General features: G+C 35.8%; 1 protein-coding gene across 5 annotated transcripts; it reads left to right on the top strand.

The window, feature by feature from the left end:
- The first annotated feature begins 591 nt into the window (after window positions 1-591).
- LOC104899430 (hypothetical protein) lies at window positions 592-10,274 on the top strand. Of its 5 annotated transcripts, none has more exons than XM_048648207.2 (9): window positions 592-742; window positions 959-1,155; window positions 1,442-1,759; window positions 1,914-2,136; window positions 3,694-3,840; window positions 3,941-4,065; window positions 6,281-6,476; window positions 7,918-8,171; window positions 9,520-10,274. In XM_048648207.2, exons 2-9 carry the CDS (start codon window positions 1,046-1,048, stop codon window positions 9,686-9,688), a joined length of 1,542 nt encoding a protein of 513 aa, XP_048504164.1. In that variant the 5' UTR covers window positions 592-742; window positions 959-1,045; the 3' UTR covers window positions 9,689-10,274. The 5 variants fall into 5 exon arrangements, with proteins under 5 accessions (XP_048504164.1, XP_010684925.2, XP_010684926.2 ...); XM_010686623.4 differs by having other exon boundaries at window positions 593-742; window positions 6,272-6,476; XM_010686624.4 differs by having other exon boundaries at window positions 594-742; window positions 962-1,155; window positions 6,272-6,476.
- Window positions 10,275-10,536: the final 262 nt, after the last annotated feature.

The raw sequence follows: 10,536 nt of genomic DNA, 5'->3' as shown, positions 1-10,536 counted from the left end.
CAGGTTCGAACAGCAGTAATCCCAAGCAACTTGTAAACCTTCCCTTACCGCCATTAACTCCGTTGCCTCCGAGACCCGATACTGAATTTCCTCGAGAAACCAAATTCACATTTTTCTTTATAGTCTTTAAAGATACCTCCTCCAGCCGACGTAGGATTTGGAATCCAACTTCCATGTCTATTCATCTTGATGAAACCTTTCTTAGCAGAGCCCATTAGAGAACTTGTTTAACAGAAAATACATCCACCATCTGAATATTAGAAGCTTTTTAGGTTAGTAAAGAAATCAACCATTATCTTATGAAAAGTTAAACGAGGGTGGTTCATCGCTAGTTCAAAGCAAGAGGAATGAGTTTTTGAGAAATTCTGATAGCTAATAACTATCATAACAACTATTTTTATCGAACTAGTTTTTAGTAAATGACTGTTCTCCTTTTACAAAATTCTACTTCATTTGCCAATTATTTTTTTCCTTCTATTGTTGCCTTGTTGGTCAATAATTATGTTTTAGACCTAAAATCTTCAATTATATATCAAAAAAAAAAATTTAAATTTCTGAAAAAAAGGACATAAAAGAAACTTTGAATGATTTATCTCCAAGGGTTGTAGATATTAGGGTCCACTCCACTCTAACCACTCTTGAAGGTATTGGTCATTGCAATTTGCAACTCAGAAAACCGTGGCGGGCGAATTTTGTTCATCTCAATTGCAAATGCTATAAACTCATGAGAGTTGACTTTGAGGTATTCTCTAATTAATAATAGTAATCTATTTGAACTCGCAAAGCCTACTTCAATTTCATTGTTATCATTTGGAATTCTTTACTGCAATTAAAAAACTTAGCATAAATTTTTTGATTTTATTTCTGAATTACAGACATTCAATTGTAGTACATTATACTCATTTTATGAATTCTGTTGATGGTTGGAAATTATTGCTTACTGTGATTATTTATTCAGTAGATGCAATCGGATCACTTGTTTACATTTGTTTGGGAGAAGAGAATATGTTGAGCGTTTGAGTGGGACTGAAATTGCAGAAAAGTTATGGCTGAATGTGCAACTGTGCCATCTAATTTGAAGCTGCATTTGCAAAGAAGTTATACAAAAGGGTCGTGCTTCGGAACCCGGAAATCTTTCCCCAATAAACTTACCAGGTGCTTGTTATTATATGTTCTTCCTCCTATTTGCCTTGTAATTTTATCTGTTGACCTGAGAAAATGATCATTTTGGTTGTTGTAGAATAGTAATTGCTGGAACGAAGAAATGTATGTAAACAGCCCGTTTGTTTTTAGTTTAATATATTCTGCACGGAGATGGCATGTCTCAAACTCCCAATACATATTGGTTTTGACAACTTATTATAAAATTTTCTGCTGAAACTATATGCCTGCATCAGTCCCTTGATAGAAGTTTGAGCAATTTTGAATATTTCATTTGCAGAAATAATAGGTTTGTATCACTCCCTCTATGGAGAGTCCGCAAGCATAACACTAGGTCTGTTTCAATCTTAAATGTCAAAGGTCCTGTTTTGAATGGAAGTCCCTTGAGGCGTAGCTACTTGGGGACTATGATAGATTTTGAGACTTCTGCTGCCTCTGATTGGGTGCCTGTCATTGACCAAGTGCTTCTGACTGCTACTGTATTCTTTGCTTATATGGCTGGAATAATTCCTTCAGGGGGTTCTTATACAGATTCTCAAAAGAACAAGAATAGTTTTAATGACGTGCTGCTTCCTGAAAATCCCATCTTTTTTGGTAGGTAAGCTTACTCTTCTAAAAGTCTGATATACTTTCTCATACAGCTTAATTGTTTGCCATCTAATGTACTATTGAACTCTGCAATGTGTTTATTTGTGGCAGATACCAGTTTATTCTTCTTCTTGTGCTAATTCTCTTCCTTTTGTACTTTGCAGTATATCAGAAAAGGAAGATCAAGTTGGTTGTCAATGTACCTGGGATGTAGTGAAAGGGAAAATAGCGAAGTCTCTTCTTGCTATTGAAAATGGTGTTATTGTGGAAGAAAATTTTGTTGAATCTGAATCAGATCGTGCAAAGAGGCCTCTTAGTTTGTATGCTGTTGCAAATGGTCCCAGATTCAGATTACTTATGTCTTCGATTGAGCAACTTGAGAAAGAGGTAGGCACGGAACAGGTTCTTTATGTCCGTGCAGCTTTTTTCATAATGTCACTTGTCAGTTTTTTAGACATATTATATGATTCCAGAAAGTGGACTCTAAAGTAGACTCTAATGTATACTCATGAAACATGTTATATAAAACATTATGTATTTGAAGGAGAGAATATCAATACATTGAGAAATTGCGTGAAGATACCTGTTTCCTGTCTCCTTGTCAGGGGTAAAGTTGCATGTCTCTAGCCCTCCCCGAACCCATGGGATCCTCACTGATTATATGTTGTTAATTTCCTCAAGGCTCGAGTATGAAGAAACTAAATTAACTGCTTTTCCTATTTGCTATGACTTTTCTCTCAATTTTTACCCTGCTCATGATATTGTTTTAATTGAGACGCTTATCTCTTATTATAAAAGTTGGTCAACTTACCTTGGCTTATTCCTGCAATTAAATAAGCAAGATCAAATAGTTTGCACCCTGAATTGAGGTCTGGGTCACATGCATCTCGGGTTGCGAGTAAGACAACTAATCATGGGAGTCCGGAAATTGAGAGTAGTCATTAAGGTGTATTCCAAACTCCAAACCTTGAAGGTGCCTGCTTATAATTTCCTTTCTCATCTATATTTCTTTTGTCTGATACTTTTGTTAAATAATGTGAAGTAATGTCTTGACAACTAAGTATATATAAAATAGACATGTGAATGGAGTTTTCTTCTACACTTCCCTTTGAAGCAAAAGCACAAATTTCAACTGGATTTCTTTTCATTAATATGTTACTCGTCATAAATTTCTTTGATAGATCACATGCATGCTGCAATAGAGCAAGGGTAGAAGGAAGGACAGGAAGGCTACCTTGATAATCAAATATTAGATAGAGTTTCTAAAATTTCAAAAGAACATCTTGTTATTGGCTCTAACATTGTTGGATGAGTCCAATATTTAGCTATCTCAGCCTCCCAGGAAGGTATTTTCATCTTATGGATTCATTTTTTTTGGGTGCCTTCACAATATCTTGTGAAGCTGCTGGAAACTTCTTATATGCTATACCTCACTTGTTTTTTTTTTCTTTTTTTTTTTTTTTTTTTACTTCTTAATGCCTTTCGGCTCCTACTTCTTTTCTTCTCTCTCTAATCTCAAATTAAAGTCTTATTCAAAGCTCACCAAACACTTTAGTCCCCCATGGAAATGCTCCCTTCTGCTTTTGGTGTAAGTGGACACATTTTAGTTATGAACTTATAGTCCGAAAATGTGTGATGGGTTTACAGAGTAACCAAAAGGTACTGAAGTGAATGAATCTCGTTGTCAAGGGTAAATTATTACCTCATGCCATATAGTCCCTCTGAAATATTTCCTTAATATTATGATGTAACTTTTGCTTGGTTAAAAACAATTTTTTTGAATGTGTATTAACTTGCCCACGTTCTTCTATTGGCTGAAGATTTTATGTCTCATGAATACTTGTTTCTGGTAATCATTTAAGTTTTCCTAGTTTGTCTCTGTGATCTACCTTCATTTATGTTAACTTTCATCTTTCCTGCTCAAGTTTCTCTGTGTCTTGACAGGTTAGTGAAATCCCAGACACATCAATGACTATGGAAAGGGAGGAATGGCTTGGATTGTTTTCCACCACTATAAAGAAGGCTTGTCAATCAGCTCTGCTTTCATGGATGGAGAAAGAGTTCTGCATGGAAAACTGCAGGCCAGACAAGGTATTATATGATTGGATTGCTTATGATGTTAAATATACTTATAGCTTACAATTGAAATATTAACATTCCACTGTGTATTCTTTGCTCTGTGTTTGTTTAGGAGCTTTTGCTTTCTATGTCAGAGAAGTTGCGAGGAGATGATATTATCTTAGGGAATGTTAGAAAATCCGGGAAGATCGATCTCTTTGCAGATTTGATAGGCTTTCTCAGATATGATAACTTTAGGTAAGTTTGTCTATGGGTGGGAACTTGTGGTGCGCTAGCTGATCTTTTGTCAAATTTTAATCATGAAAATTGTTATTGTTTACTTGCTCAACAGATGAATATCTTTTAATGGATGAATGAGTGCACTTAGCTTTGAGCACCAAGTCTTTGGTTGCTGTAGTACAGAAGAGAGAAAAAAACCAGTCTCCCCCACAAATGGAAACCTGGTTTCTCGACGTATTAGTCTTCTTTCTGGAGCATTCTATTGTCAAAATGCACAATTTCTATGTTCAATTTTTGAGATGTATAGGATTTGAATACCAAATCTTTATATAATGTATGACGTGCTTGCTTGAGGTTCGTTGACCTGCTTCTCATACTTTTTGAGGGTTTGGTAAAGTATTAATATGGTAGAAATCCCTTTGATCTTTGAGTCTCTTGAGCAGTGAACCCCTGTGGCGTAGAGATTGAGATTATTGTAGCTCTGCCAAGAGTCCTGTCCTTTGAAATATATGTTTAGTGCTGATATTGTTGGACAATTATATTGATTAGAATGCTCATTGATAGAGCAATATGTTAAATTAAGTAGATTAATAAATGTTAGCATTGCGGCATTGGCACTTATTAGGGGCTGAGTTCGAATATGTAGTGGTTTGTGTAGAGTAGAAACCATTCTTCCACGAATTTTGGGCTGGATGCAACCTGTTCCATCTTCTTCCTTTCCCTATCATTTCCCATCAAGCTCTTATATTTCTCTCATTTTGGAGCTCGTTGTGGCAATGGACCAAATTTGCAACAAATTTCAACCTTAAAGGATTCCTCTTGGCCGGCACTTAGATATCTATTTAAACTAGGAATACTGGATTTAGTTTCTATTGATCAATCCAATTGGAGAGTGTGGACTGTGGAGAAATGATTATGTTATGCATCTCTTGCAGATTTTTCTACATACAATTGTAAGAAACCTCACGCTCAGATATCTTAACTGTTTCCAATATGTTCTGGAAGGCTATATTTCCTGAAAAGGTGAAGTTGTTTGCTTGGACTAGTCTTGGACAAGCTCAAAACTAAAATCATGTCCCCATCGTCTATAGAAAATGTTAAAAGTTACTGCTTCCTTGCCCATATTCAATTTGATGGTTAGTAAGTGCTGTACTATAAACATTTGTAGTTTATATATGTGAGTTATGATTACAGTAAGGAGTAGAATGTTCTGTGGACGTGTACAATTGTGGGGTTCTATGGGTGACGTAGCTTGAAAAAAATGCTTGCGTATTTTAAAAATGGAGCTACCAGTAGCCAGTAGGTACTCTGAGTTCTGGTAGTTTTTGTTAGCATCATTTCAGCCTCATGCTTCTTGAGTTTTTCATGGGTTCTCTCTTTAATTTTTTTTTGAGTTGGTTTTGATATGTGCACTCTTTAACTTTCCTTGTGATGGATCTGTTTGAATAATTAAGAATTGCTTCTCTGATAGGAAAAAGAAAGGGAGTTGCAAAGAGGTGAGTTGTCTGTTGATACTTGATAAATCTAAAGATAAGGATACCTTTTGAAAAAAATCTTTGCTAGAAAAGACAGCTCTAACGTGAGACATGTTAACTGCAAGAATAATATGGGAGATAGAAAGAAAGCATATTACTACTACTAGAGAATGGCTAACACATTAACAGTGGGACATGGAAGTATGTCTGCATTGCAAATAAATGAAAAATACTGCCCCTGTTTTTTTTTAAACACTGTGTTTCCCTTTTATGGAAGTTCACTATCAATTACTACATACCCATTTTGGTAACTTTTTCCTTTCACATATTTACTTTTTCACATGGTATTAGGGACCACTTTGTCTCCTACGTGTCTCTTCTCTTGAATATGTGTGGCCTAGTCATATGTAATGATTAAAAAAGAATGGAGGAAGTACATAAGTAAAGAATTCCCTACCAATTGCTATGTAGCAACAGTAACTATACCACGAGTTCTTTATATTTAAAATTTAAAGAGTTTGGAGAGGTTAGCCTTGTATTTAGAGGCCTCATCTTGAAGCCATGTGCTAGAAGGCATTTAAAGAACCTTAATGCTCGAGAAGTATTCATGCCTCTTTCCTGTTGTCTTACTCTTGTTCTTGATTCTGTTTCATGGCGACATGGTCAGACTTCTGAAGAATTTTTTTCCTCCTGAATCCTTCCATCCTGAACATTTTATCATATGACATGGACCTGCATTTTTGTTGCAGGGAATGTAGCTACTATGATCGTAATGTTTATCCTTTACATGGAGGTGCCATATTGGAAGATTTGATCATTACTCTAGCTGATGCAATATCAAGCATATATTTGGAGGTTATTTCTGTAGACAGTGACATTTCTGAAACGATTAGTAACTTTGGGTTGTCCTTGTGTGCCTTGTCAACCAGAGCTCTGCAGAAACTAAGAAATGAGGTATCTTTTCTTTTTACTCTTCGTGATGCTCATTACCTTTTTCTTTTTTTCCATTTTCAGTATTCTTTTTCCTGATAACTGTCTTTGCACTATTATCCTTTGTTAGTGAATGGTGGTAATTTACTCCCCAACTAGTGTTACAAAAGAGGACAATAAAAGCAACTACCATTGTGTTTCTTTCCCTTCTTAAAAAACTGGACCACCTGTTTTACGTTCTCACCCTCCATTGTTTGCATTTGGACTCATGTTGTCCCTTCTTTGAGATCCTGCGGTGCCAAGCGAGGCTTTCATGCCTCACCCATTCCCGATTAACTCTCCTCTGGCCTCCTCCTTTCCTCAACGTTGAATTTATCAAACATGTTTTTGATGAAGAATTAGCAAAAATGACAGGGAACTTAAAGAGGATGTAGTGTCCTTATTATGTTTTGCAATATTGACTGCAGCCTAGGATCAAAATTGTAGTACCTGTTTGAATTCCTTGCCAGCTTGAGATACTGTGAATTTCATGAGACTGGAAGTAGATTATTCTTTGTTCCACCACCGTACAATGTTGAAGTAGGCTGACAAGATGGGTAGAAGGATGATTGCTTCAAAGAAGTCAGAGGCATAAAACACTGCCCACTGCACCCGAATATTACCTTCCTGTTGGGCTTAGTCACACATATAGGAAAACTAGCAAGGGTTGGGCCAAAAAATGGTTAAATGTGTGAAAAATTGAGGGAGAATAGAAAGAGAAAACGTAGTAAGACAAGTGTAGAAATTATGAGAAAAAAAGGGTTGATGTGAATATGTGACTGAAAGAGAAAAAGTAGTTAGATGAAGTGTAGGATCCACATTTTGTGGTGTGTGATAATTTGATAACCATCTATCGAAGTAGGTAACATGAAAAAACAATTGGGACATCCACAAATAGTGACTTTTTTAGTTTTTATTTTGTACTATTTTCTCAAAGTTCGGCTAACACTCACCTACCCAAAAATTTCTCTCTTGATTGTGGGACAGAGGAAAGTATACACAAAGATATTTATGTGACACATTCGTTTTCTAATATCCTTCACATGCATATAACCCAGAATAGGGTTCAGCAAACTTGATCTAGCATTGGATGTGAATATTTAAAGCTAGATTTTGAAATAAAAGCTCTGAAATTAGACTTATTGCTTGTAATAGCCGTATGTATATTCCCTGTTCCGTTCATTGACTGTCTGAAAATTTTGGCCAGTACCCAGCTTCTTTCACAACTGAACTTGTCATGGGTACCAAACCTTGATGCTAATATTGCAAATAAAGTGGCATGGTCCTTTCAGTCTCTAGCAAAGACCTTCATTGTCTTTGTTACAGGAATTACAAGGAGTAGAAGAAAACATCATAAATTTATATATTGCTGAATATATTTTGCAGTTCTTCCCCCTGACTCTTTGCATTTGATTTATGGTGTAAGGTAGCTATGTGCGAGTGGATTCACCAGAATTTTGGCGAAATTGTCTTGATGTATGAGGACCGGTTTGATCTGCGGGTACTAAATGTTAAACCTTATTATGAGCCAGCAGAGAAGCTCAAGGAAAGTTGCAGTTGGTGGAGACGACTTACTCTGAGGAAATCTGTAACATTGCAGTCCTCACTATGCTATTCTGTAATCAGTCCTTTCTCTTTGACCTTAAAGCGCACAAGGGAATTGATGGCCCTCAAAGGATGGTATGGTTTCTTTAGGCCGTAGGCTCTCATAATTAGTAAATGTTTGATTTTATATGAAATGGCCCAAAAATAGTTTTGCAGTTTGGTTGCTTGTCAAAAGTTTGAACAAGGTGAAGCACTTATATTGAAGTTTGGCATGTGTCTTGGTAATTGTTATTCTGTTTGAAGTCTAGGCTTTTATCCACTCAACCGTCTTACACATGCCTGGTAGAGCTGAAGAATTATATTCAATTGTTTTTTTAGATTTCTAGGTATGAGAACTTCTGTGAAGTTAAGAACTGCTATATGTTGTCAATTGTTGCTTATTGTGAATTCGTTAATACAGAAAAGTGAGGTGAGTAACTAATGTGTGGTTTCAAGTTTCAACTGTCAACTGTCAATTGCTATTGCTCTTTCATGAATGGTTTAGCATGCATGTGTATGTAGGATCAAAACTAGATTGTCTTGAATTTAGCGTGCTGTGAATACATAGGCAAACATTTTTTCAAGGGACTTGTGGAAATCCTGAAGCATGTATTGATGTAATACTGTGGATGCCTAGATGGATATGCAATAGTTTAATTCTGAAGCTTCTGACTGTAGCATGGAGGAATTCATTTACTCGTCCTTTTGGATAAGTTGTGACAATTATAGTGACAAGGGATTCACTCTGATGGTATTGGTCTTTACGGAATCCGAGGTGGTTGAATGGTGTAACTTGAAGTCCTAAATTTTTAATATGCCATATTGCCCTTGGATCTCCTGTATAAAATACCTATTTCCAGAAGGCATGTTTGCAACATTGGCAGCCGGATTTGTACTTGTCGGAGTTGTCTTCTTAAATAAAAGAAGAAAAGAGGTATTGGTGCGTGTGCGTGTGACATATTTATATGGTGAATACTTCTTAGAGGGTGACGCTCATTCACCGTAGCACTATAGCAGTTCTACCCCTGAACTGTAGTCTGCACTCTCAGGTTAGAGTGCCATCAGTATGCTCTTGGCATCTGAATTAAGGGTCTAGTTGTAGGCTGTTTGCTGTAGCATATATCTGTATTCATCCGAAACAGAATGCAGCATGTTCAGGCAAGACTGAGAATATATTATCTCATACATTGTTTTGAGATATATGAACCTGTTCTTGTCTCAGTTGGACCATGGTGTCGTTTAGTTGAGATTTTTAACAGTTTTAGCATAATTTAGCATTTAATAGTCACTTTTGGCATCAAAAAATTCAAGAATTCTTGACCTGCGTCTTTATATAATAATCCATTAATTACAATTTCCTTTCAAATGTCTTTATATAGTACTAAATGCATGAGTAATAAATATTTTCCAACTCCTCACTTTTTTATAATTTTATGGGTTTCAGGAAGTACTACTTCAGCCTCATACTTGAGTTATCCGACATAGCAGTGCCTATGGGTAAAGCTGTTGTTTCTCAGGTTCGCAATGCCATCTCATTCTTCCTCGTTAGCTTGATTGGGCGATCTGTAGGACTCGTATATACCGGGATTAGGCAATCGCTACGGTGGAAGTAAAATATAACATCTATTACTCTCTCATCTCAATTCATGCACCAATTTTGCTTAAAATAGCAAACGATTAGATGGGTTATACAATGCAAAGTAACTTCCTATTTACTCAACTGATTCTTTTCTGGGCTACTCTGCAGTTTTTCCCAGACCTCTGGTTTCAGCTCTTTCTTATTGGTAGATGTTTTTTGTTGTTTTGAGTTGGTTTGATTCAAGTTAAGGTGGTACTCATCTCAGCACACCCTTACCTTATTCATTCAACCATCGATTCATCATTCCTGTTACTTTGCTTTTAAATGAAATGATGAGCTAGCTATGCAGTATGTACATAGTATACTCAATATAACTTGTGTCTTTTTCCAGAAAAGAAGTAGGTCTTGTGCTTTAAAATCGCGACTTAGATTATGAAATGGGCACTATGGTTTTCTTAAAGACGATGGTCACTAGAGAATACCTTCTATTCTGAAGACCATATTGTGATGGCCCTTGTTATGATTGTTTATTTCAAGTTTTAATATTGAGGAACAAAAATTCATTGTGGATCCACAAAAAGTTATCCATTGTTTTAACATAAATTTGATTTTGAACACAAGTATGAGTATGATTAATTTTAAATTTATCATACGCTTCCTACATCCCAACCTAATCTGAATACTTTTCATTTTTGTTTATCCCAAATTAGTTCAATACTTTTATTTTTGCTTGTCTTACTATTATTATATTGCTTTGTAAAACTTGTTTTAGCTTTGCTAAAAACTAACAGATCTACTTTTCAATGAAGAAAAAGAAATACCCCACTAAAAACATCACATCTACTTTTTGTTAAGATAACTAGTTTTTGTTTTGGGCCATAT

Source organism: Beta vulgaris, chromosome 7 (genome assembly GCF_026745355.1).
Source record: "Beta vulgaris subsp. vulgaris cultivar EL10 chromosome 7, EL10.2, whole genome shotgun sequence".
Classification (NCBI taxonomy): domain Eukaryota; kingdom Viridiplantae; phylum Streptophyta; class Magnoliopsida; order Caryophyllales; family Amaranthaceae; genus Beta; species Beta vulgaris.
Note: the sequence above shows the minus strand (reverse complement) of the source record. Positions and strands in the feature narration are given on the sequence as shown.

What these genes read in the sequence shown, in the direction of transcription:
- LOC104899430 (XM_010686623.4), top strand. Translation starts at nt 1,046, where the DNA reads ATGGCTGAATGTGCAACTGTGCCATCTAATTTGAAGCTGCATTTGCAA. An exon ending in TTGAGCAACTTGAGAAAGAG is followed by an intron (nt 2,137 to 3,693) that starts GTAGGCACGGAA and finishes GTGTCTTGACAG; the next exon opens with GTTAGTGAAATCCCAGACAC. An exon ending in TGCAGAAACTAAGAAATGAG is followed by an intron (nt 6,477 to 7,917) that starts GTATCTTTTCTT and finishes TTATGGTGTAAG; the next exon opens with GTAGCTATGTGCGAGTGGAT.